At 41.1% G+C, this 24,100-nt stretch overlaps 8 protein-coding genes across 10 annotated transcripts; 4 read left to right on the forward strand and 4 right to left on the reverse strand.

Moving 5' to 3' along the window:
• Nucleotides 1–112: 112 nt before the first annotated feature.
• Nucleotides 113–2,666, reverse strand: LOC108110741 (stress-induced-phosphoprotein 1). Its single transcript, XM_017219946.2, has 4 exons — nt 2,505–2,666; nt 2,167–2,449; nt 977–2,084; nt 113–605 (listed from the first exon to the last, which is right to left on the reverse strand). The coding sequence occupies exons 1-4, from the start codon at nt 2,511–2,513 to the stop codon at nt 533–535; spliced, it is 1,473 nt and encodes a 490-aa protein (XP_017075435.1). The 5' UTR covers nt 2,514–2,666; the 3' UTR covers nt 113–532.
• A 317-nt stretch (nt 2,667–2,983) lies between these two features.
• On the forward strand, nt 2,984–4,324 carry LOC108110743 (splicing factor U2af 38 kDa subunit). The gene is given in 3 exon segments (XM_017219947.2): nt 2,984–3,219; nt 3,299–3,476; nt 3,478–4,324. Coding segments are annotated over 3 exon segments (777 nt in total). The 5' UTR covers nt 2,984–3,175; the 3' UTR covers nt 4,033–4,324.
• Nucleotides 4,325–4,396: 72 nt separating this feature from the next.
• On the reverse strand, nt 4,397–5,305 carry LOC108110745. Its single transcript, XM_017219952.2, has 2 exons — nt 5,019–5,305; nt 4,397–4,963 (listed from the first exon to the last, which is right to left on the reverse strand). The coding sequence occupies exons 1-2, from the start codon at nt 5,108–5,110 to the stop codon at nt 4,633–4,635; spliced, it is 423 nt and encodes a 140-aa protein (XP_017075441.2). The 5' UTR covers nt 5,111–5,305; the 3' UTR covers nt 4,397–4,632.
• Nucleotides 5,306–5,949: 644 nt separating this feature from the next.
• Nucleotides 5,950–13,732, forward strand: LOC108110744 (androgen-induced gene 1 protein). Of its 3 annotated transcripts, XM_017219949.2 has the most exons (4): nt 5,950–6,058; nt 6,538–6,804; nt 12,796–13,016; nt 13,323–13,732. In XM_017219949.2, exons 2-4 carry the CDS (start codon nt 6,607–6,609, stop codon nt 13,645–13,647), a joined length of 744 nt encoding a protein of 247 aa, XP_017075438.1. In that variant the 5' UTR covers nt 5,950–6,058; nt 6,538–6,606; the 3' UTR covers nt 13,648–13,732. The 3 variants fall into 3 exon arrangements, with proteins under 3 accessions (XP_017075438.1, XP_017075439.2, XP_017075437.1); XM_017219950.2 differs by lacking the exons at nt 5,950–6,058; nt 6,538–6,804 and adding an exon at nt 11,150–11,377; XM_017219948.2 differs by lacking the exons at nt 5,950–6,058; nt 6,538–6,804 and adding an exon at nt 11,987–12,284.
• Nucleotides 6,824–10,413, forward strand: LOC108110740 (protein amnionless). The gene has a single exon (XM_017219945.2). The coding sequence runs from the start codon at nt 8,722–8,724 to the stop codon at nt 10,231–10,233; it is 1,512 nt and encodes a 503-aa protein (XP_017075434.2). The 5' UTR covers nt 6,824–8,721; the 3' UTR covers nt 10,234–10,413.
• Nucleotides 13,733–14,448: 716 nt separating the features above from the next.
• LOC108111008 (androgen-induced gene 1 protein) lies at nt 14,449–16,106 on the forward strand. The gene is made up of 2 exons (XM_017220320.2): nt 14,449–15,001; nt 15,128–16,106. Exons 1-2 carry the CDS (start codon nt 14,508–14,510, stop codon nt 15,459–15,461), a joined length of 828 nt encoding a protein of 275 aa, XP_017075809.2. The 5' UTR covers nt 14,449–14,507; the 3' UTR covers nt 15,462–16,106.
• On the reverse strand, nt 15,458–20,082 carry LOC108111007 (protein smoothened). The gene is made up of 6 exons (XM_017220319.2): nt 19,798–20,082; nt 19,333–19,732; nt 18,607–19,088; nt 17,928–18,548; nt 17,697–17,867; nt 15,458–17,626 (listed from the first exon to the last, which is right to left on the reverse strand). Exons 1-6 carry the CDS (start codon nt 19,803–19,805, stop codon nt 16,219–16,221), a joined length of 3,090 nt encoding a protein of 1,029 aa, XP_017075808.2. The 5' UTR covers nt 19,806–20,082; the 3' UTR covers nt 15,458–16,218.
• A 1,061-nt stretch (nt 20,083–21,143) lies between these two features.
• On the reverse strand, nt 21,144–23,913 carry LOC108111211 (U3 small nucleolar ribonucleoprotein protein MPP10). The gene is made up of 3 exons (XM_017220609.2): nt 23,748–23,913; nt 21,962–23,681; nt 21,144–21,667 (listed from the first exon to the last, which is right to left on the reverse strand). The coding sequence occupies exons 1-3, from the start codon at nt 23,840–23,842 to the stop codon at nt 21,521–21,523; spliced, it is 1,962 nt and encodes a 653-aa protein (XP_017076098.2). The 5' UTR covers nt 23,843–23,913; the 3' UTR covers nt 21,144–21,520.
• Nucleotides 23,914–24,100: the final 187 nt, after the last annotated feature.

Consider the following 24,100-nt stretch of genomic DNA (forward strand, 5'->3'; position numbering starts at 1 on the left):
ACCAACCCTTTTAAGTAAAATTAAGAAGCCCGTTGACAACGTAACCGACACAGTTATCGTCGAACACTACATCAGTTTTTCAACACTTAAGCGGGAAATTTAAAGTCTTTGCTTACCATTCGTTGACTCTTTTTATTTTACATTCAAAAACTTATTTTAGAGCTAAGCTACAGCATATTTATTGTAGTAAGAAAATAAGGACCTTGACGTTTGGAGCCTACTCCATCCGTCTGCGTAAATCAACTAGGCAGACATTTATCAATGTTTTTTTTTCTCCTTTTAGTTTTAGTTTTTTTTAGTTAGTGGTAGTTATCGTCGTTCTGCGTTTAGGAGTTGCGATTTCTAAGGTAATTACGTTTAGCATTATTTGTGGCCCGTTTCATAAAAAAACGATACATTATTTAACCAGCTTGGAGGTGCCATACATTTTGTATAATTCATATTATTGAGGGTTCGTCTCCTGAATGTGTATCAATATGGTTGGTATGTGGGTTAGTGGGTGTATGAGTGTGCGCGTTTGGGGGTGGAGTACCTAGTGTATCTGAATGATGCCTGATTCCAGCAGTTTCATTATCTTATCGGCGATTGCTGGATTCTGCAAATGTCTGTAAAATAAAGGTTGTTAATTAAAAACAAATTTAAACACTCTTTTACTCGATACTCGTGGAAATAGGGGTGTTTTCGGAAAACATAAATACACCATAAAAAGTATGATATATAAAACCTCACAAACATCATTCAATCATTATAGAAAAAACTATTGTTATAAGAACAAGCCTTTGTGATCTTACATTACTTTGACATTATAAAATGTATCGAAAAAATTTAAAAAACTATTGTAATTTTTAAGCCCCCGATGCTAGTAATAAATGCTAATTACATTCGAATGAGAATGTTCTAGACCTTAACCCTAGAAGCCCCAAAATCCACATCGAGTAGTGGGCAACTCATTATTATCAAATCTAGGTGTACTTACTCTTTGACCGCATTGGGATCATTCTGCATCTGCTCGAGGATCATGCGCATGGCCGGGTCCTTGAGAATTTGCTGAATTTCCGGGTCCGACATGGCATTCTTCAGAACTTCCTGAGGATTTCGCTGGAAATTTATCGAACATTGACGATAACCCTCGACGGCTTCCGCGTTGTTGGGGTCCAGTTCCAGGGCCTTTTGGTAGGCGGCCTGGGCCTTAGATTGTTGCTGCATGCCCTGCAAGATTTTGCCCTTGCGAATGTAGCCCTTAATAAACTTCTCGTCCAGCTTAATGCAAGTGTCGCAATCCTTGAGCCCCAAGTCGAAGGCGGCCAGCTTAGTGTAGCAGGCGGCGCGGTTGCTATACAGCTTGGGATCATCCGGGTTGCGTTTGATAGCCTCGGTATAGTGTTTTACGGCATTGCTGTAGTCGCCCTTTTTAAAGAAGTGGTTGCCTTGTTCTTTCTCCTCCTCGGCCTTCTCTGGATTGATATAGGCCATTCTCTCCTCCTCCTTTATCTTGGCCTCCACCTCACTTAGCGATGTTTTGATCTCCGGAGTGCGATGCTCAGACATGGCCTTCTCGTAGAACACCTTCGCCTGCTTATAGTTTTCCTGCTTGCGATAGGTGTTCCCGATGCGAGCAAATGACTTGGCTATCAGCTTGAAGTCAGCGCGACTTTCGCGCCCCACCTCGATACCCTTTTCGCACTGCTTAATGCACTCCTCGTACTCCTTACGCTCGAAGTGAACGGCAGCTATATTGTTGTAAAAGGTGATATCTGTGGGATCGTGTTCAATGGCAGCGTTGTAGTGTTTCAAGGCTGTTTCAAAGTCCTTCTTTTTGTAAGCGGCATTGCCAAGTTCCTTTTCCTTCTTGGCAAAGTACTTCTTCTTTTCCTCCTCGTTCATGTCCTCAACCCGAGGTTCTGCCGGTTTTTGGGGCTCAGCTGGTTTTGCAGGCGGTGGAGAAGGAGCCCTTCGGCTGTGCGTCTGCTGAGGATCTATGTCCATGGGTATATCGCCGTGCGATTGCATATAGTTTAGAGCCGAGGCAGTAGTGTCCGTACGACCCTGCAAGAGTATAGCACTATTGGGATCGTATTTGAGACCTGTGTAAGTAACCAAAGTGAGGTTAGGTCGGGTGATTCATGATGGCATATGTATGACATTAGGGTTTGGATCTGGCCTTACCCTCGTTGTATGCCGCAAAGGCCTTCATGTAGTCATGCAAACCGGCGGCAGCAACTCCTTTGCGGGAGTAGCCCTTTGGCCAGGTGGGATTGAGCTCAATGGTCTTCTCCGCATCCTCCAGAGCTTCCTGAAACTTTCCAGCCTTTGCAAAAGCCGCCGATCGGTTGCTGTAAAGCACATGGTTCTGGCCATCCAGTGAGATGGCCTCAGTGTACGCCGACACAGCCTCGTCGAATTTCTCAGCATTAAGCGCCTTGTTGCCCTTTTCCTTGAGTTCGTTCACCTGAAACCGCAGCGTTTTAGTTAGCCCACGCCTTATCAGGGACCCACCCATTTACCTTGTCCATTTCTGCTGGTGGAGCGGATGATGGTAGCTAATTTGTCCTTTTTTTCTTGATAATTATTAAATTATTAAATGAAACACGCTGCTAACCGGGTCGGGCCAGATGAAAATGCGAAAAATGCCGACTTTTCTAGAAGCAAATCGACAGGGTTGTCATTGTTCTGCGATTGAAATTAGGATCTTTCTAACCGGTATCGATAACTTGGATTTACATTAAGCTAAGACTCACACCGTTGAAAGTATACATTTTTTATCAATTCGGAACATATTTCTGTTTTTTCCAAAAAACAAATATAGAGTATTTTTCGAGCTTAGATGCAGAACTTAAAACATTTTAGTTGTTTGATAATTTATTTCTGAAAGTAAAAGGTGCAGTCGATTGTAAAAGACCAAAATCAGTGGTTCCAGGGAAAACATCGACTTCAAAATATTTTTCAGCATCGATAATACCAAATATATATCGTTTTTTGTTAGATTTGAGACTGGCAACGCCGTGCAAAATACGTCCAGACGCTGCTTTTTTACGTGCGGCATCGGAGAATAATTGAAATTTGACAGAAAATACACAGGCGGCAAAGCTAATTGCATTTCGAACGCGTCGCAGAGGCAAGCCGGCAGCGAAATTACACATTTTGGCGGAAGTAACAACACAGTAAAGCCGCCACCATGGCCGAGTACTTGGCATCCATTTTTGGCACGGAAAAGGACAAGTGAGTTCAGTCGCATGGCACATTTATTTACTCTTTACCAGAGCTTATAACTTGATCGTGTTCATTTTACATTCCATAGGGTTAACTGCTCGTTCTACTTTAAGATCGGCGCTTGCCGCCACGGCGACCGATGCTCGCGTATTCACAACAAGCCAACTTTCTCGCAGACGGTGCTACTACAAAATCTGTATGTGAACCCTCAGAACTCGGCCAAATCCGCGGATGGCTCTCATCTTGTAGCCAATGTCTCCGACGAAGGAGATGCAGGAGCATTACGACAACTTTTTCGAGGACGTTTTCGTCGAGTGTGAGGACAAGTACGGAGAAATTGAGGAGATGAACGTGTGCGACAACCTAGGCGACCACCTAGTAGGCAATGTCTACATAAAATTCCGGAACGAGGCGGATGCGGAAAAGGCAGCAAATGATTTAAATAATCGGTGGTTCGGCGGACGGCCGGTATACTCCGAACTTTCGCCGGTCACCGATTTTCGTGAGGCCTGCTGTCGGCAGTACGAAATGGGTGAGTGTACCCGTTCTGGCTTCTGCAACTTCATGCATTTAAAGCCAATCTCGCGGGAACTTCGGAGGTACCTCTATTCTCGCCGGCGTCGTGCACGCTCCCGTTCCCGCTCGCCAGGCCGACGTCGCGGTTCCCGCAGCAGGTCACGGTCTCCGGGACGACGAGGAGGCGGCAGAGGAGACGGTGTAGGCGGAGGAAACTACTTGAACAACGAGCGGGACAATATGCGCGGCAACGACCGCGATCGTCGCAAAGGTGGCGGGGGTGGAGGTGGCGGTGGGCGGTATTAAATATTCTGGACATTTTTTCAATACAGTGGCAATTGAGGGAGAAAGCAACGGACAAGCAACAACGCCAAGCATCGTGTATTTTATTCTCTGCGTTAGTTTTCCACATTTTTATATCACTTCGAAGTAGAGACAAGATGAGGAGAAGAAAGGGAAAGGATGATGGGGTGTTCCACCACCTATGTACAAACCCCCCGCGAAATACTTTACCGAACGCCCATTAGAATTGTAATTTACTATACACACATTCGTAATAATAAAATTGAGTAATACTATATGTATACAGAAAAAGAAAGTATCGCACTACGATCCGTAAAGAACTGGTACGTAAACCAAATAATTTGACTTTAATTTGCACGAAAGATACTTATCACTTATAATCAGTTTATTTCTCTTCATCTACAACCTCTCACTTAGGATCATCAATATTTTAAGCTATTAGGCCTTCAGTCCTTTCCGATCAATCTGTGGTCAACCACTTTTTTAAAAAACGAACGAAATAGTTCAAGGGGCAACCGATTAAATCTTTTAAAAGCTATACTTTTTTACAAAAAAAAAAGGCTTTTGTTGGTTATTGGCGCACAATGAAATGCATTATGGTGCTTAAGCTATGTCTGATGTCGGGCTGGGAGCTTCTTGATTGACAGATTCAGAAAGCGGAACATCTCCGGTTATTGCCTGTTCAGGATGCGGCTGGAGCCCGGTTCCGAGGACATTCGGCGACGGCGTGGGATTTGTTTCTATCTCCTCTTGGATATTACTTTCTGAGGGGGTCTCCAATGCGGGTACGGGAGTATCGGATGGGTTGCTGGACGCTTCCCTGGCCTTTAAATGCTTCGTGATGTCAATTTGCTGCTGCAACGTATAGGTGTTCTCGTGTTTTCGCCGTTGCTGCTGTTCAACATCCCTTAATACACCATCGTGAAGTCTCAGCCTGCATGAAGAAGAATAAGTACTACAGTTGCTAAGTGAAGATATTACTGGCTCACCGATCTGCCGATTGTTTATAGTGCACATAACCTATGATCGCCGTGGATACAGACACCGCCATGGCCAAAGTTAACCGCGATGCGGTTGACATGTCTGCGTGCTGATCTGAGTCTGGAGCCTTCTTCCGAAAATGCCTGCACTGGGAATTTGGTTGCCGGCCTATGTGGTTTCCAGTCGTTTTGGATTACGACATGTCTTTAAATTTGAAAGGAAAACAACAGCAACAGAGAGTGGCCAGTTTACGGAAGAAAAGTTTTACCTTTTTCAGTTGGTGGGCCAAAAAATCGATTTTTAAAAAATAAAAAATAAAAATTTGATTATAAAAATATATTCGATGAACCTATTACAATTTACGGCTTTAAGAAAGCAAAAAATAAAAAAAAATATTTTCGAATCATTATCAGAAAAACATTCATTAATCAATTAAACACATTCCTGATATCGAGCAGGGAACTCTTATGGTAGATTTGTAATCGATATAAGCTGCCGCGCTTAGCTACTATCTACGTTCAAATATTAATAATTATTCAAATTTTAAATAAGAATTTATGCTCTCTTTCGATTTTCTAACTGTCTTATGTATAATTCAAGGTGTTAATACGGGCACAAAGTTCCCTTCCAAGCTATGGCTGCATTATTCCGTCTAATATGGTTAGTCAATAAACATAGTTTATCCCAATGAGCTGCAGTGTGGGTGGCGGAGATTCATTCAGGTGATTGGCCGTTTTTAACGCATAAACACGGAGCCTACACACCCGGATCTCGTACGCGAAACCCGGAGTCCGTAGACCGGACATGCGCAGCACGCACCTGAAGCAAACAAATGAAAGAACGACACCACAAAACCGAAGCAGAAACAGAAGCAAGCAACAGCACAAGTACAATGGAAACGAGTACAAAAGGCAGGAGGCAACACGGCGTATGGGCAACAGTGTGACTCCAGTTTTCCATTTGCTCAGTTGTGTCCGCGGTCATACAAAATCCGAGCCGCGCAATTCCCCCAACGAAAGCCAAAGGGAAATCAGGAAAAATTCTTTCCGTGCGTGTGGCAGTGGACTGGTGATTTGTTTAGAGTGTGGAAATCAAATCAGAAACGACCAACAATGTCTTTTAAGGGTCATAAAAACCATAAAATTATGAACATAACAAAATTATAAACAAGAGCCACAGGGAACTTATAGTTTGGTTAAAACTTTCTAGTTTTTTTTCGAGAAACTCCTGTTTTATTTTTTTAAGGCTTAAATATTTATGTCAGTGACGCAAATATTGATTGAAATTTGTGCGCGCTTTGAGTCCAGCGCGTGTCTTGATTGAAGAACTAAGAATGTCTTGACTGAATTTCCGTATTATTATTTTTAGGCTCTTATACAACAAATCTTAGGGAAAATATAATAATAAATATACTCTAAATCTATCTTGGTAAATGCGTATAATTAAGTGAAAAAGACTACCTGAAACTATAAGCAGCCACGACATACAACTAATTAACAAAGATAATTTGGATTACAATTTCTATAGAATTTGCTCCGGTGTATCTGGTAGTTTCCTTGGCTGTACTCCGTGTAGGATTTGTGAAAGCCCTTCAAGATGACTAAGGTTGAGCTCTACAAGTCTCGCGTCTTTGTGACAATCATACACCTTTGCGCACTGGGCCAATTTGCCTATGGGCTCTACTATAGCTCGTTTGACATACAACGGAGCTACAAACTAAAGACCAGCGTGAATCGACGACTGGTCCCGGAATCGCTGCCCCAGAAAATCAAGTTCTTGTCATATTGGTCTCTGGTGAGTAAATATAAGGGCATTGCAGCAAAATTTATGGAAAATTAAAAAACAAAACGGAAACACGGATAGCTGTTTCAAGTGTCGAAACCCCAAAAATCTTGGAGAGATAAATTATTCTTATTATTATTGCCGTAGCTGCTGCTCACATTTATGCCTGCCATATGCTTGTTTATTTGTTTGTCTGCTCGTTGGGGATTGCATACTTTCATTTTTTTTATCGGCCACGCGGGGTCAACAACTGTGAAGGAGGAGAGCCTGCCAACAAGAGCTAATTCTTCAGAATTTTCGCGTTCTGATGCACTTTTCCTTGTTGTCGTTGCACATACTTTGCATACAATCGAGTTTCGACTTTTCTCGCCTCAAATATTTATTTGCTCAGACATTCGCAGTTTTCCAGATTTTCGGTTTCGATTCTGGTTGCTCTCTGCAGCCGAAAATTTATGGGACGACGAATGCCAGATTATCTGATGGGCGCCAATGTAAATGTGCCATACGCGGCAGTTGGCTTCGATTTACATATCGTTAATATTGCTTTTAAAATCGATGGAATATTGGAATATTTTTCTCGCAGCTACTTGGCAACAAACAAAGCACAAGCAAATAACTCAGGGTCCGTAATCGTAGAAAGGCGAATTATATATCAGAATATTTTCAGATAGGTAAATAAATATGTCTTAAATTTGAAAAGGATAGGTCTTTGTCGGAAAAGTAAAATTTCTGGTTAGTCATCCTACAAGAATATCATATATACACATATTTTGGAGTGGATTTATTTTAGGGTACGCTTAATTATTGGGAAAAATTACATTAATATTTTCAGAATTCTGGATATCACAAGGAAAATTGATGTCGTTATAAAAACAACTTAATAAGTAAAATGCGTTTCCATTTAATAAATTTCCATTAATTGCGCGTTTTACCATGGTCCAAATTGGGACAAGAATGGATTTTTATTAAATTCCCTTAATTGTGTTGACAATTTTTGTTGTACATATTACCACGCCAGCCTTTTCAGCTATAATTCAAGAACATAAAAGTTTCCAATTTCGTGCGGCTTATCCAAATAATTCTTTATTTAGTTTATTATTGCACGACCTTGCGTGCCCTTGATTAATGCTCGTGTCCCGCCCAAGTACTTTGATCTGTTGAGCATAAAGTGCTTTATATCTGCAGATCTTTCCATTTTCTAACTATATGTAGTCCCTCAATACAAGTACAATCATTTTTCGATGCCATAACCATCCGGTTCATTTATTTCTGTTGGCGCTTTTTCTACCTTTTTTCTGAGTATTCCAATGGCTTCCGTCCAGCATGGGATGTGGGCACGGGGAATTGTTTATATCAGCGCAATCAAAATACAAAAAATTCAACTATTTTCCGACAAACATTTGCACTGTTTAAGCATAGAGAATTCTTCTGTGTATTTTCCAAGCCAAACCTGTACAGTTTATATAGTATACTACATAATATTATACATGTTTTTTTCTGGTCCCAGTTCAATTTTATCGATTTTGAACGATTTATTGGTGAAAGATTTTTGAAGCAACATTTCTAGAATGAGCGATATCGAGGCTAAAATAGAGGTTTTGCAAATTTTAATGTGCGGTGACTTCATCTCCAGATGAGATATACCAAATAGACTACCAACTTTAAAATTTATGAACCGAGTAAGGGTATCATTCAGTTGCGGCACTAGTTCTTTGCGTTGCTTTTTGCTTTTTTATAGGGTATTTATTGGTTCCATCTGGTCGTAATTTTGTATACATTGGCTGTCACATTTCCCTGTTTTTGTTCGCATTGAAAATTGAAAAGCAGAATGAAGAGAATATAAAAAACGCCCCCAAATATGAAGCGTGTTCAATGGGTGAAATTCTTTGACACTGTTAAAACTAGTCTGAAACTCACTTAGTTCGCGTCATGTGGTTGCATTGCTTGATCGGGATATTATTCTGGCTCCAACCGGGAAAAGCTACCAAATGGTATGGCGGAGGCTTGGACTTCGGCCATCCCTCTGCCTGGATAGACGACCACCTGCCTTGTGCCCAGGATGTAATTGTTTTTCCGGATTATTATCAAGCACTACTGCCTTTGCCCGAAGATATATCTATTGATGGTTTTGTTTTCCCCAGAGAGGGGGCGATTCTTTTGTCAGAGGAATCTACCATTACCTTTGGTGCCAAGAAGAAATCGGTCTGTGAAAATGAGGATAAGAAAGCTTATTTAAAGCCACCTAAATCAAGGAAATGGTTCGATCCGGGCACCTGGACTGATAAATCTGAGAATGTTTTATCCACATCACTACCAGAGCTTGAAAGGATTCCCTGCGACGATGAGCAGGTTATAATCAACGGCCACGGGCCATTGGCCTTTGATCTCGAAAATGTGCAGCACCTGAGGATGGGACAACTTATCCTGGCTGGTTCTTCTATTTCCAATACCTATTTGGAAGAACTTATCAGCAGAGATTTAGGACAAGTTCTCTTTCACAATGCTCAGGAAGTCCAGGTGGAATATTACAGAGGAGAACTGTGTGGATGCCACAAGGAGTCGGATAAGTTGCTGGAACCCGTTTGTCATAATGTTCTGGAGCAGTGCGAGACTCCCCACTGTTTATCCCCTATTCGGCCCTTAGGTTCCTGTTGCTTCATTTGCGGAGCATTCTTATCCACACCCACGACACACTGCATTGAGAGCAGTAAAAGGGACATTATAAATAAATTAAATGACCTCATCAACCAGAAAAATATGAAGGACCAGATACAGCTCCATGTTGATTTTGTGGACGTCCAGCTTGGACATTTTATTCAGGCTATAGTGACCGATCGGGTGGCATATAAGGAACAGAGCTTAGAATTCTTTGAACAAGTTTTCGATCATTGGAATATAACGGGCTCTAAGTTTTGGGTTTCTGGGCCACCCCATAATCCGAATGTGAGCATCTCCTCGGTTATTCTGATTCTGATCTGTATGGCCCTCGTGGGATTGGTTTCAGTGGTCATTCTGTCTCACTTTCTGCCGGAAAACCCCTACCTAAATCGAATACCCCAGTGGATTCAGGATCCGAGACGCTGGAGGTGGAGTAACTTAGGGGTGAGAATACGGCGAAATTTGCTCTTTAATCGTTTTGATAACGTCGGAGCAGGAGGTGGATCTAGTGACGGAGGCGCTTTCGGTGTGGATCGTCTGGGAATAATGGCTTACGATCCCGAAAGTGGGGAAGTAAGAGAACGAGCCTTCGACAATCCCATGTTCGAGCAGGGGGCAGCCATTGAAGTGGCAGCCAAAGAAGCTCAGGCACAGGAAGAACTCTTGGTTGCCCCAAAAATGGAGACGGGAGATCTGGACGCCAGCAATGTGATTGATGAACAGGAACTGACTGAAATCAACTTGGAGGCCTGTGGACCCGAAACCGACGAGGAGACAATTTAGAAGGATTCTTCTCAACAAAACTAAAAAAAAATTTTGTAAGAAAATGTTTAATGAAACATATTTAAGCTCATATCTCCTACAATTATTGATTTCAACTAACTGAACAACGAATAGAATATTTGGAGGCGGATACCATGATAATTTAAGACTCAAATAAATTACTAACACACAATTGATAAATAGCGTGTTACGAATGCATAGAGAAACAAAAGGCCACCTAATAAGGATACCAGATAATTAAGTTAGCAGGCTTTTAATGACTTCGCTTTTTTGTCGCGATGGCCTTGCTCCTTGACCTTCACAGCGGGTGGCTTGGGGGCTTGGAATCGATAGTTGCCATTAGCTGCGCACATATTTCAAGAAGCCTTTGTCTCCACTCGTAAATATGGTTTATGTGTATCCACATCTATTCATAGAACGCGAATCGACGTATGACAACACCCCTTTGCCGCCTTCCCAAGCTCTGTTATAGGACATCTAGATGCGCGCTAGAAGGGGGACGGAAAGTAGGCTCGATTCGGATTAAGCTTCCCAGATTTTCTTTTAGCTTCTGTGAATTCGTTTCTGAGTGAAAATACTTTGTACCACGGCGATTGGAAGTACGGCAGATAAGCGCACCTTATCAGTTTTAAAGCGAAAGCAAAAAGCATATACAGTGAGCACTCACTTTTATTGCTGTTTAGAAATTTGAAGAAAGCGCGTTTTTGACTCTGAAATGACCAAAGTGTTTGCGAAATCTAGGCCTAGTTTTTTGGAACAAAGCCTATAATATTGCTTATAAATTTATTTAATTAAAACAATACACATTTCTTTGCATAACTATGTGTAAAATAAATAAGTATAAAGTTCGTATTAGTGAGATCACTGTATTTAAACGTCAATTCCGTATGAATTTGTGGCTAATGGCTGGACTCTGGCTATACTAAAATCAGTACGTATCTGGAGGTTCAACATGGCCAAGCCAAAGACAAAATCAAAGAGCAAAGGTTCCACGTCGCCGGGGTTTAACAAGGCGGTTCAATTACTCCTCCATTTGACGGCTGTTTTGCAGTTTAACTATGGCGTATACTATTTTCACGCACTCGACATGCCAAACACTGTGCCATTCGCCGGAAAATTCAAGTATTTAACTTTCCTTTGTGCGGTAAGCTGAATAAATAATACCGAAGCAACAAAAGAGATGCACTGGTCAGCCAAATTTACACTCGTACATACATACATATGTACATGTATATTAACACAGAGATATTCATCAATTGCCTAATCGCTCGTACACAATAAATTTATCACTGGTGTAGGAAAATATATTTTGATAGAGGCAACATATAAGGTTTAGGTCAGTGATCATTTTCATTTACTTCATATTTCTCTGGGTGTACTGTGATAAAGAAAACCTATTCGTTCTGAATTATATACTTCTTAATGTGCTGACCGGCTTGTTCAAATAAACTTCCAATCAACATAAAATAAATCGATTCAAATAATAAAACGATTGTGTGAAATCCATGTTGAAAATAAAAATAATAAGCATCAAATACTTAAGCTGCTACTATAAATATGGCCTGCAATAATTTAACATCTGGTATTTTGGCACCGTTCCGGTCACACTATTCCTGCTAGGCATTTTCTAACAGAAACGTTAAGACATCCTAACATTTTGAATACTACTAGCGCCAATGCGGCCGAAAAAGAAAACAATAATGTTGTTGCTTCAGCTCGGCCACACTATTCCACCTGCCCACCCCCTTTCCGAGGGTGGCTGAGAACAAATGTTTCAGAGCGACAGACCGGACCGGTTTGTTTGTGTTTTTGTGCCGTGAAAAATCAATCGTGAGCTGAGAAGCAGGAAAATGCCATCTGTGCGAGGAAACTCCCTGTACCAGGGCGTCTACGGGGCTTTAAGGATACTACTTCACTTGACAGCTGCCGTGCAATTTAGCTATGGCATTTATTACGACTACACATACATCAAGTTTCCCACTAGCGAGCCGGAGATGCGGATCCATCATCCCTGGGGGGGCAAATTCAAATATTTAACGTTCCTGGATGCGGTAATCTCCAACTTTCATTAGAAACACGAACATATAACGTTGTTTAAAGGTCACTCGGTTCGCATCTTGTAGGGTTGAAATCTCTAACTGGTTACATGCATCTATTAAATTACACAGAGAAAATGCACCAGGAAGGTGGTTGAAATTATAGGCTTCACCTACATAAGAAATATGTAGGATATTCCTATGCCTTCTGTTGTCTATGTATCAGTTTCAATTTCATATAGGCATACTATTTTCAACTCCATAATTAGAAATTGACTTTTCATAGACATTTTACTTAGAGAGTCTAAAACAAGTGAAATATTTATCTTTATCTAGGACCACAAATATAATCCAGTTAAATAAAATTTTCCTCAAGTTGATGATTTAAAAATTTTTTTAAACCAAATATTACAGGAAGTGCTTTGATGGCCTTTTTTGCTGGCTGTAATTCCTTCCACTCCACTTAAGCAACCCTTCAAATTTAACCACATTATCTCACACACGTCAAATGTTCTTCCACTTACAGATAATTCAGGCCCTGTACTATACTGTATCGCTCGCCAACGATTTCGTGGGCACAAATGAATTGACCCCCAAGAAACCTCCGGCCGTGCGCAGGTTCAAGGACTGGCTGATGGCCACATTGGCCTTCCCAGTAGCCATCAATGTGGGCGTTACATTCTGGACACTGTACGCCATTGATAGAGAGCTGGTCTTCCCCAAGGTGCTGGACCCCGTGTTCCCCAGGTAAGATTACAAAAGCTATTGGAATCAACGTAGTTACTTTACTTTGAAAGCAAAACTTATTTGCATGTCCATAAATGTTAATCTAAAATGTTATTAAGTTAAAGTTTAAATATACCACAAATATTAATATTTATTTATATACGTTATTGTCCCTCTTTCGTTAAAAATATTTTGCTTTTTTCATTTTTAAAATAAAAACGGTAATTTTATCTACAAACTGGCATTTATGCAAGTGTCTTTACGTTAAATTAGGGTCAAATTATTTTTTAGAGCTTAAATTCACTTACAATATTTTGACTCTTACAGCTGGCTAAACCATGTCCTACACACAAACATCATGGTCTTCATCGTCCTAGAGCTTTTTATCTCGTACCGATCATACCCGAAGCGCAGCCATGGACTTGCTGGACTGACCATCTTCATGGTCTCTTACCTGATTTGGATTCACGTGGTGAAACATTACTCCGGCGTGTGGGTTTACCAGGTGCTCGAAGTGCTTCAACTTCCGCAGCGCATCCTGTTCTTTGTAGCTGTCGTGGGATTCACGTTGTCGCTGTATCTACTGGGCGAGTTTCTCAATAATACCGTTTGGGCCAAGGAGGTGAAACTGGCTAAGCGCAAATCTAACTAGGAGTAAGCTGTGTCCCTTTCTGTTTCTGTTTTCATGTAGTTGCGTTTAACTAGCCACAAAATAAAATTAATAATAGTCAGGTCAAGCTCCATTTTTTATTTTTACCACATTCAATATTATCACCAAAACATAATAATTATACATATGTATATATTTGTATATATATGTATGTATACACATGTTTTTACGGTAAAGTTTATTCAAGAAGTCGCACATATTCTACTATGTAAGAAATGATGAAATTCTTACTCGCCCGATAGATTCGCTAATATTGTAAGTCCCTAATGTCTTAATAATAATGGGGCGACAGCATGGATATTTTATTAATGTTTATTACGAATTCTACAAGCGAATATCAAGTGCGCGCGCCTTTTGTCTGTTATAGGATCAAATAGTTAAATATCATTCTAGATTGCGAGAACCCATATAAAGGCACGTGAAACCAACACCTCTTTGAACACCTGTAATTAAATTTTAGTATCGTAATAAATCTATTTAAATTCTAAAATATTGCAAACATTTATTTAAATGGGGCGCTAACAAAAAAGCTTTGATCCACGGATGGTGATGCCAAAAATCGATTGGACAAAATATCGATTGGAAAATAGTTAATTTTCTATCAATACTTATGTAAAATTGAAATCGTCCACCAAATTCTTTTTTCACTTTTTGTTTCTATCTGCTTAATTTCAGTTTTTAATTATTATTAGTATTTGTCAAAAATAGCTTCTATGAGCTAGTTTTGGCTTGAAAATTTATATTAAGCTTGTGTTTAACTCGTCGTGTGCAGCGCCCCAATCAGCTGTCGACTAGCTTTTATTTGTTTTCATTTGGTTGGCGAGGCTATATTTTTGACGAAAATGGGCAAAAGTAAAAAGCAGGCGCGTGAATTCAACGCAGCTAAGGAGTCGGCTGCGGCCACAAACTCCAGGCTGGAAACCTGCAACGATGCCTATACAAGTGGGGCCTTCAAGTACCTTAGATTCCTTGTTCACCTCGTGGCAGCGGCCCAGTTTTCGTATGGGATGTATTACCACTACTATCGTGTACACTGGCCCACTGATTTGCTAGATGAGGCTGAGCTGAAAGCCCGCTGGGGAGGGAAGTTTAAGTACCTCACCTTCCTAGACGTTATTCTGCAGGCCATGTACCATTCACTAGCCCTTTTAAACGATATCTTCGGTGATAACAAAGTCTGCTGGAACACAGAGTCCAGGTTGAGATCGACGAGGGACTATGTATTCGCGGCCTTTGCCTTTCCCGTCGCACACAACGTGTGCCTCTCGTTTTGGGTTATTTACATCTGGGACCGTGAGCTCATTTTTCCATCGGCACTGGATGCGATATTCCCCAGGCAAGTTCAATGATTTTTTGATTCAAATCGTATGTGAACCTTTATCTGCCTATGTGGAAATTCTTTTGTTTGAAGATATTTTGTTCACAAAACAGATTTAATTTACCTGCATTCCCACTTTCACAGCTGGCTAAATCACGTGGTACACACAAATGTAGCCCTCCTTGCCATCATGGACCTGTTTACCTGCTTCCGCCGCTACCCAAGTCGACTAGCCGGCATCATGGGCAACGTCTCTTTTATGCTGCTCTACATTATCTGGTTACATATTGTTAAATATTTCAGTGGAGAGTTTGTGTATCCTATTTTGGAGGTACTGCCCGTATACCTGCGGTACCTGTTTCTTGCTCTCTTGGTGGGCTTCAACTTAGCTTGCTATCTACTCGGTGAGTTTGCCAACAATGTCATCTGGGGTCCAGAGTTCAAGTTGCTGAATCAGCAAAAGGTCAAACAGGGTTAATGATTCGAAATCGTTTTATTAGTCACACATAAAATATTTTGTAAACTTGAAGGCACTTTTCAAGGTACGATTTTTTTTTTGCAAAAACGCCTATTGGTATTGTACTTATGTGTATAATATAGAATGGACTTCAAAGCCCAGTGCCCACGACAAAGTAGAAATTCAGGAAAATATATGCTTTATATATGTTTTTCGTGGGCACCAGGATAAAGTAAACAGTCATTTACAAACATACATAGAGATTTTAATTCTTACGGGCTATGTGGGAAGATGAGTATTTTAAATAGCTTACTATCTATGAGTATTCGTAATTCGTAGTCGTAGTTTTCGCTTATTATGCTCAATATAAAAACTATAGGGCCATTGCAATAAAGATGGCATAAAATTCACACATACGACCTGCTTCGGTTTTCCCACATAAAATTCCATTTATAAAATATCACTTTAGTTTTTGCTTAATGTGGATTAAAAAATAATAATTCCGTAAATCTGTAACAAGAAAATCTGGACTGGATTTATAAATTGTACATACATTTATAAGAATTTTAACGCAGCAAAAGAGAATTAGCTGATAGCAATACTTTTTATGTGTAAAAATATTAGATGGTAAAATTTTGTTTTAAAAATAAAATCGATTAAAATTGATTATATATCTATCTAATCAAAAAGGGAATCATCTCAACCGAAACAGTCATTAAGACCCATGCAAAAGCGTTTTATAAACTTACATAAATGCATTATTTGATCGTTTAGTCTTCTATTTTGAGGGCAGTAACAACATTTTGAGTTTGTCGGACTCGCTCATAAATGAGGGTTCCCTATAATGACGATGTGATTGCCCCAATAAGGCCTCCAGCTCTGTGCCGCCGGCATCTTCATTAGCTGCCTCATTTCTTTGCCTGCTGGCTGCATTTAGGAGTCGCACGGCTTGCTGCAGCTCCTCGTCTCCGTAACTGGGAACTAACTCGAAAGGATTAGCCTGAATGCCCACATCGCAACTGGTTTTGCTATTCCTACTATGAGGTTTGCCCATAGATATTGCGGAATAGGAGCTATTTAGCAAGCTGCCCACATCTAAAACCACGTCCAATTCCTCAGAAGAGCAGCTGATTGATTCATTTGGGCGATCCCTCAAATAGTCCCTCTTAAAATCGAGCTGCAGATCAGTGGTCTTTGGATGGGCCTTGCGGGACTTTCTGGACTGACGACTTCTTGTAGAATTGCGAGAATGACGATTGCCATTGGATTCATTTGATTTTTTCATATTTTTAAGGAAGTTCTCTAGAGCCACCTGCTTGCTATTTGGTAACTCTTCAATCTTAATTCCGTCGTGATCATCCTCACTTAGTTCATCATGCTTTACAACCACATTGAGATCCTGAATTTTAAGAGACGCGCGCGAGTTTTCTTCATCTGAACTAGAGCTCATATCTTGATTTTGGAGAAATGGAAATATAAACTCGCCATTCTTCTGCAGGAATTCATTAAGAATAGAAGGATCAAGTCCGGCATTCGCTGTTCTTCGCTTCATAGAGCTTGTATAATTGTGTTGCTTTTTGGAGCTGTGATGGGCAAACACGCCCACTTTGTGACTAGCGTTGGGATAAGTAGTTTTCTTGAGCGCTATTACCTGTGACTCCACTGAAGTACTGCTTTCTCTTCGCCTGCTGGTCCTACCAGTGGTAGCAGCTATGTAATCTCTCCGCCTCTGAGATCTCTTGTTGCTCGAGGAGCTACCATGTTTTCCCCTTGATCTGGATGCTACTTTAGTCTTCATTTCAGCTATTTTAACTGAAACTTGGGAATCCACCGAGTTCCTACGAGACTCAACGGAAACGTGACGAACACTCACACTGATCTCCGAATCCAATGAATTTTTTCGCGGTCCGTGGCTTGACGAATTACCTGTCGCTGCTCCCGTCAAAGCCATGCGACGCTTTACGCACTGCGGAAGGTATGCAGCCCAAGTTGAGGAGATGTCATTGGTCTCCGAGGAGTTTAGATCGTTTACGTCAAAGTTGAGACCCACAGGATCCGTGTGAGTGTTGTACAGCGTTATGGAGAGCCGTCCCTTGTCCTCGAAATCCTTGCGCTTGGCCCACGTCTGGGCAATGACCTTGTGCTTGGGCATTTTTACTTCCTCAACCAACTCCTTTCCACACTTTCTACAGAAAAGATTAAATAAATTTAAGTTTAAATAAGTCAAAATCAGTTTTCGAGCGCAGCAAATCTTACTTTCTTATATACCGCTTCCAAGTTTCAATTGAAGATGGTGTCCAGCACCAGGTGGACATAACAATTCCAGAGCTAAACAGACACAGCAAATGGAGTTGAAGGACGCCGACACTGGGGCGGTTGTCAATTCGACAGGAGCTTTTCTCTTCAAAAACGGAAGAAATTTTACATCTGCATAACAAAAGTATATATATTAGAAATGAAAAGGAGGAATCAAAAATATTCACTCACATTATAAACTTCCTGAAGCTTTGGCTCCATTCTTCTGCGTGTCTAAATTCCGTAACGTGACAAGCAATAGCCACCAGTATAAAAACCAAAGTAAGCAGCGCTGATGATCCCATTCGCATGATTATCAAATGAATTTTGTTGCTCGCAGAAGTTGACTTGATGTCATTAGCAAAGTGCTTCAGTCCATAAAGCATAACCATGCCTCGGGTAATAAAGTAGCCACCAATGAGAATCACTCCACAGAGTGGCCCAAGAAGTAGTCCTGCCCTCATCGGATGATTAATGTAGCCCACAAAGCATATGCCCACAATGCTATTCCCATCCACCTCACTGAAGGCCATTGTGGTAATGGTCAGAACCAGAGGCAGTGACCAGGCTACCAGATGAAAGTAGGAACCTTTTTTATCAATGCGATCTTGAACGTGGCCCATGGCCCTCCAATGCCAGGCGTAGGTAAGAAACACAAACCAAACCATTGCAGCAGTGAGAAAATAGTAAACCAGCACAAAGATCACGATACAAGAGAGATTCTCTCCTGTCGTGGGCTCTGAGTGGCGAAGTGTTCCATCCTTGCGACACACTATGTCCTCCCGCGATCCCGACGTGAACTGCAGCAGCCAGCTGCAAAATAAAGATAGATTAGTATTAAGGTTTATTGAAAATCATACTCGGAGCTTACCCCACGCATGCAATTAGGAAGCACAGATTTATGTAGAATACAATCACAGCCGGGTACTTGTTGGCATTCTTCCAATCGATAAAGAATGTTGCCACCACAAAAAGATTCGAGAGTAGGCATAAGCTACCAGCCCATCCGATCAGCTTATGGATCTGTCGGTGCTCATCATCGGTGTACAGCGGATCCTTGCATCGCACGCCGCAACCTTCGATACCAGGATAATAGCTGGCCGACGTTTCTGTCGGAACCAAAGGACTCAAACACAGGCCAGTTCCGTTGAATTTCATTCCCCGCGCTCCGTTTGTGCATTTCGTCGGAAAGAGAGTATCGTTGCAGCGAAGAAATTTTGGGAAGAAGGTCGTGTTATATAAAATTCGACAGGGTTCCAGGGTAATCCTGCACATTTCATACGAGGGCAGGTAGACCATGTCGTGACCGTTAATTTTTTCACACTTCGGCTTGAAGACGGCGCACAAAAATGGCTGCAAAAGATTGAATTGTTGTAATTTAAACTAATCTGGGTTTCATATACACAGTTAAGGATTTGTATATTGTACTCTTACAATAAAAAAGGAAAATTAAGTCTGTAAGTCGCAATTTAAATGACTCACTATCAAATAGATTTTTAATGAATCTCCTTATCGGAAAATATTTTAACAATCAACAGATTTATATATAGACTCTATTGAAAAGATCAACTCATTAGATGCCATTAAGATTCCTCACCTGTATAGCCGCCCAGCACTTGGGAACATGCTTAAGGGCATAGTAGTCGTTTAGCTTTTCGTTCAGCTCCCTGTCTGTGTGGAAATCGGTGAGATCGAGGCTGCTCAGCTCGTAAGGCAGCTTGGAGCCAAAACAGGTGTTGGTGGCGTTCGAGGTAGCGTAGCAGCGAGCTCGGCGGACGCATTGGATGTGTCTACTGTCCAAGCCATCGAACCAGGGTTTATCGTCCTTACCCTTCTTGGCATAAAGACGATAGTTAAGTGTCCCATTGATGAGTTCCAGTTCAACATCTGATTGTTGCGAATTCACTGGCGTTGTGCTCCCAAATTTGGCCAAACTGGCAGAAGCTTCTGCGACCACCCACAGGCAGAAGATGGACAGTTCGATTCCCGTGTACTTCCTGCAGGTTAGAATTAGCTATATAACTTAGATTGCTTAGCCATTTGCCTGAGGCGAATCACTCACATCTGCATAATGTTCGTCGTGCTTAGAAAAATAAAATATTGACTTTGCTAATAAAAAAACATTAAGTAGTCGCTGCCTTATGAATTTCAATGGGCTTTATGCCCGCTCCCTGCTTAGAAGCTCTTCAATGCATCGTGTATATTTTATGGAACATCCTAGGTGTATAGTCCTTGCAGAGGCTTGTTGCGTATTTAAAATGCAGAAAAACGCGGAACCAAAGAGAATGAAAAACAAAAATAAATGCGACTCGTCCTATAGTTTGTAAAGAAGTGCGACCGTTCAGCAATGTTCAAATAAACCTAAGTATACAATTGAACTGCGATTAATTTGGCTTTTAACGATTAATATCGGTCAGTTCTGTCGATTGTATTTGCTCGTGTCAATATAGGGGCTGCATATGCTCACCAAGATATGATATTTACTCATATGGACTGTTTTTTCTTCTTTGTTTTTATATTATTTTTTTTCTTGTAGATGGAAACCCGTTGGAACGGGTTAAAAACGGGTCAAGAAAAACAAAATTTAATAGACAGCTATGTCAATAGCGTGCAGTAGTTTTTGAGGATTAAGTGACGATGACGATGAACGATGAGCGATGATGATGTTATCGATGTGTGTGAGAGATTTCAAATTTAAGATTTTTGTTTTGTTCATTGTAGAAACTTTCTATTGAATTGGAATTTAAGTGAACGAAAGCACTACCTGTAAAATTTTCCGACACAGAACCATCCGTGAAGATGATTTCCATATTTTTTGCGTTTAAATCTTTTATTTTTCCTTTAAGTAAAGAAATAACTATAGTTTGCCATTTTTTTTTATTGTTACAAGTACTTTAAAAAAATTTGTCGACTGAAATCTTTCGTGTGGACAGAGAATAAGGAAGCGTATTGGAAAAATACTGTCATGCTCAGCTGTATATAAATTAAAGAGGATTGCACTCAGACAACTACCTTGACTAACTCCTTAGCTTACTGTAACCTCAGCAGCACCCATAGTGAGAATTTCAAAAATTCCACTATCCTTCTTTGCTAACAGGATCCGTTTTCAAATATCGATAACAAGAGCCATTGTGGTGGGGATATTTGCTAAAGAGTAGTAGATTTACCATTTGGTTCGACTTGAGTCCAGTAAATCGTGGTGAACTAAATGCTATTTAAAATTATAAAATTATTAGTTACTATATTCTTGTATTCAAAGAAAGTAAACTTAATAATTAACCCACGAGACAAACTTTAAAGCAATAAAAATACCTTAACATATAAAAAAAACATACAAATCCTCTCCATTATAATGCTGATCCACTCCGAAATAACTTCTAAAATAGTTCAAATGGCTACTTCTTCGGATTCTATTTATATAGCAAACAGTTTATTTTAAGTAAATAATTCTAAAAATAGTCATATTCCGCACACTACACGCGTGCCTAATCGCATCACCAGGCCACCGAATGTCCTTGACTCACAGTCCACATGAAAATCGCCCACACAACACATATGCTTACGCAGGAGACTCGCACATGGAACATTAAAAGCACGACCGCTTGGCATCTCCCATGGAGCCCCAAATTATGGACTTGCTGCACCCGCAGGGCCTGCCTAAGTTATTCTTGCAAACAGGAATCCTTTGTGGTTGTGTGTGCATTTGTGGCCATTTTCTGGCACGTGACTGGAGAACAAAAAAATTGGCTGGCTGAAGGCAATTGGAGGAGTCTTAAAGTGTACATTTAAAGCTTCAGCTTCTTGGCATTTGCTTTAGAGGGATCCTTTTTCGGTCGCTTGTTAGCAGCTGTGGCCGCTGTGGTGTCCTGCAGTTTGTTAAAGAACGCCTTGGAAGACTTCAGAGCTCCTTTGTCGTTGCTGTTTGCATTGATCTGGGGATAAGAAATTTAAAATTTATTGTTTACTCTTTGAAGTTGCATATTTAACTTAATTTATGATATATTCGTTGACGAATAAGTTGTGTTGAGCTAAGCAAATTGTGTTTTTAAAAATCATTGAAAAGTACTTAAATTTTAAGCAGCAATTATCTTGAAATGGAAAAAAACTGACTCGAAAATCGAAAACTTTATCAAGAGATTTTCTAACAGAATCCTAGTTTCCTTAATATATATAAGTCTTTGCCTAACAAAGTATAAAAACATTACATCAGTAACGATTGTAGTTACCTTTTGAACATTGCGGTTCTTGGTGATACTCTTCAGCAGCTTGGCGTCTGCCTCCTTCTTCGTCGGCGCCTTGCCCTCTTTGGCGCGCTGAAGATCCCGCTGCTCCAAGGCTGCATTAATGGCACGCTGCTTTTGTTTCTTCTTGCGGCGTTCACGGTTTTTGTCCGTTCGATCGCGTTCCGTCTTGCCAAGAGGAGCATGTTTGGGTCCACGGAACACTTCCTCCGGAGCCAGAAGTTTGGCATCGCTTACCGCTACCGGTGCCACTTCTTCCATGTGCACTGCCGGTGTGTTGGTCACGATCTTGATCTCTGGTGCCACTGGCTTCGGCGTGAAATGGAAGTTGGAAAGAGCGTCCAGTTTGAGGAAAAGTGATCGCATTGCCTTTCTAATTTCTTGGTGTTCTTTGGGTTCCGGGCCCGACTTATCGTCAGCATCGCGATTGGGGTCGAGTTTTTCCATTTCCCGCTGGTACTGCGACTCGTAGATCTGAGACAGAGACTGTTTTGACTTCTCCTGATCAAGCACCAGCTGTTTGCGGTACTCTTGTGGCGTGTTCACCGGTCGCACTGTACGCTCTACATCGTCCCAGGCCTTGTCACGAATACGCTGTTTAATAATGTCCTCAATAGAGCGATTATCCTCTTCCGTAATTGGCGCCGTAGGTCTAGTAGTGGAGTCAAAGTCGAGAATCTCCTCAAGGAGCGAATTCTGGGGTCGATTGGCTGCTTTGACCTCACCCTTCAGCTGCCATGGCTTTTCGCCCAGTACAACGTCTTCGTAGTCGCGTATGCGTTGGAACAAACGTGCCTCTCTCATTTCATTGGAAGATTGGGAGGGAGGTGGGGTTGCTTCCTGATTATTTTCTTCCTTCTCCGAGTCTGATTCTGAATCGCTGGCGGGCTCTATCCCACTTTTTGCCACAAATTCTGATTCATCTATTTCGCTGGCTACCTCATCTTGGTCCTCTTCAGGATCGGCATTGTCTTCTTCTCCTTCGCCTTGACCGAACTCGTCTTCTTCTAGATTTTCACCCTCTTCCTGGTCATTTTCGTTTTCGTTTTCATTAAAGTAATCTTTCTGCTTGCCTTTGTTAGCCTTCTTAGCATGCTCTTTTAGTTCATCATCCATATCGAAGAAATCTGCATAGTTGACATTTCCGTCCTCATCGTCTCCTAGCCCAAAATCCTCTGCATAGTGGTCTATATCATCCGTTTGCTCCACACGTCGCTTGCTGTTCAACCGTCGCATTTCTTTGGCGTCCTCCTGCTCCAAAAACTCGTTCATCTCGTCCAATTTAAAGAAGGTATCATCAACTATAGAGTTGCGCCCTCGTTTATTTTTTTTATCCTTTGGCGATGTGGTGTGCTTTTTTTGCCCGCCTTCTTCCTCACTGAAGTCTGAATCCAGTTCTTGTTCCTCTTCAGCTGACTCGTCAACGTCCTGTTCCTCATCTTCATCCTCCTGTTCCTCGCCGTCATCCAGTTCAATGCCCAGGTGCTGTTCTCGCATCGCCGTAAGCTTTGCGGTTTGCTCCAGCAGTTGTTGGAACACCAGTTCGTTACGCATCTCCAGTTGCTGCCATATTTGCTCCTCGTCCATTTGTTCGAGCACCAGCTCTGGTAGCAATGCCTTCTTGTTCTCCACATCTCCGCTGATGCTCACTGCGTATGTCTGTTGGATTAGCTGCTCAATAGCCTCCAATTGTTCTGGCTGGGGTCTAAAATAAAAATTGTTTAAAATTCGTTTGAAAAAACACGTGCGCGCCTCTAGGAGGAAAACAAACTTGAGAAAACGCTCCGGATTCTTAGTCAGCTGGTCGAAGTTTTCCTCAATTTCCTTAAAGACATTCGCCTTTTTCGTCTTTTTATTTCCAATCATTTTAAATACTTAATTCTTAGCCTTTTCAATTAATGTAATATTTAACAATTCAACAAAGCAAGTGCGGTCAAAAAACAACAAGGCGGTTAGAGATGGCTCTGATAGTTAGAGATGAAAAAGTAAGGTTTGTTAGCCTATTCATAAAACTATCACGACTTTCGGGAAATAAAGAAATAAATTAAAAATAAGTTCCATTTCTTCTTAATTATCTTTAATTAAATTTGTTTGTACATTTTGGTACTGTATTTTCAAGCCCAT

The sequence above is a fragment of the Drosophila eugracilis genome, unplaced genomic scaffold (assembly GCF_018153835.1).
Source record: "Drosophila eugracilis isolate 14026-0451.02 unplaced genomic scaffold, ASM1815383v1 contig_2152, whole genome shotgun sequence".
Taxonomy (NCBI): Eukaryota; Metazoa; Arthropoda; class Insecta; order Diptera; family Drosophilidae; genus Drosophila; species Drosophila eugracilis.

What these genes read in the sequence shown, in the direction of transcription:
- LOC108111008 (XM_017220320.2), top strand. Translation starts at nt 14,508, where the DNA reads ATGGGCAAAAGTAAAAAGCAGGCGCGTGAATTCAACGCAGCTAAGGAG. An exon ending in CTGGATGCGATATTCCCCAG is followed by an intron (nt 15,002 to 15,127) that starts GCAAGTTCAATG and finishes CCACTTTCACAG; the next exon opens with CTGGCTAAATCACGTGGTAC.
- LOC108110741 (XM_017219946.2), bottom strand. An exon ending in CTTTGCGGCATACAACGAGG is followed by an intron (nt 2,085 to 2,166) that starts GTAAGGCCAGAT and finishes TTACTTACACAG; the next exon opens with GTCTCAAATACGATCCCAAT. An exon ending in GATCCCAATGCGGTCAAAGA is followed by an intron (nt 606 to 976) that starts GTAAGTACACCT and finishes TTTATTTTACAG; the next exon opens with ACATTTGCAGAATCCAGCAA.
- LOC108111007 (XM_017220319.2), bottom strand. An exon ending in AGTGCTGGGCGGCTATACAG is followed by an intron (nt 19,089 to 19,332) that starts GTGAGGAATCTT and finishes AATCTTTTGCAG; the next exon opens with CCATTTTTGTGCGCCGTCTT. An exon ending in TGGAAGCGGTATATAAGAAA is followed by an intron (nt 17,627 to 17,696) that starts GTAAGATTTGCT and finishes TCTTTTCTGTAG; the next exon opens with AAAGTGTGGAAAGGAGTTGG.
- LOC108110745 (XM_017219952.2), bottom strand. Translation starts at nt 5,110, where the DNA reads ATGTCAACCGCATCGCGGTTAACTTTGGCCATGGCGGTGTCTGTATCC. An exon ending in TATAAACAATCGGCAGATCG is followed by an intron (nt 4,964 to 5,018) that starts GTGAGCCAGTAA and finishes TTCTTCATGCAG; the next exon opens with GCTGAGACTTCACGATGGTG.
- LOC108110744 (XM_017219948.2), top strand. Translation starts at nt 12,084, where the DNA reads ATGCCATCTGTGCGAGGAAACTCCCTGTACCAGGGCGTCTACGGGGCT. An exon ending in ATTTAACGTTCCTGGATGCG is followed by an intron (nt 12,285 to 12,795) that starts GTAATCTCCAAC and finishes TTCCACTTACAG; the next exon opens with ATAATTCAGGCCCTGTACTA. An exon ending in CTGGACCCCGTGTTCCCCAG is followed by an intron (nt 13,017 to 13,322) that starts GTAAGATTACAA and finishes TGACTCTTACAG; the next exon opens with CTGGCTAAACCATGTCCTAC.
- LOC108111211 (XM_017220609.2), bottom strand. Translation starts at nt 23,842, where the DNA reads ATGATTGGAAATAAAAAGACGAAAAAGGCGAATGTCTTTAAGGAAATT. An exon ending in AATCCGGAGCGTTTTCTCAA is followed by an intron (nt 23,682 to 23,747) that starts GTTTGTTTTCCT and finishes TTTTTATTTTAG; the next exon opens with ACCCCAGCCAGAACAATTGG. An exon ending in AGAACCGCAATGTTCAAAAG is followed by an intron (nt 21,668 to 21,961) that starts GTAACTACAATC and finishes TCTTATCCCCAG; the next exon opens with ATCAATGCAAACAGCAACGA.
- LOC108110740 (XM_017219945.2), top strand. Translation starts at nt 8,722, where the DNA reads ATGTGGTTGCATTGCTTGATCGGGATATTATTCTGGCTCCAACCGGGA.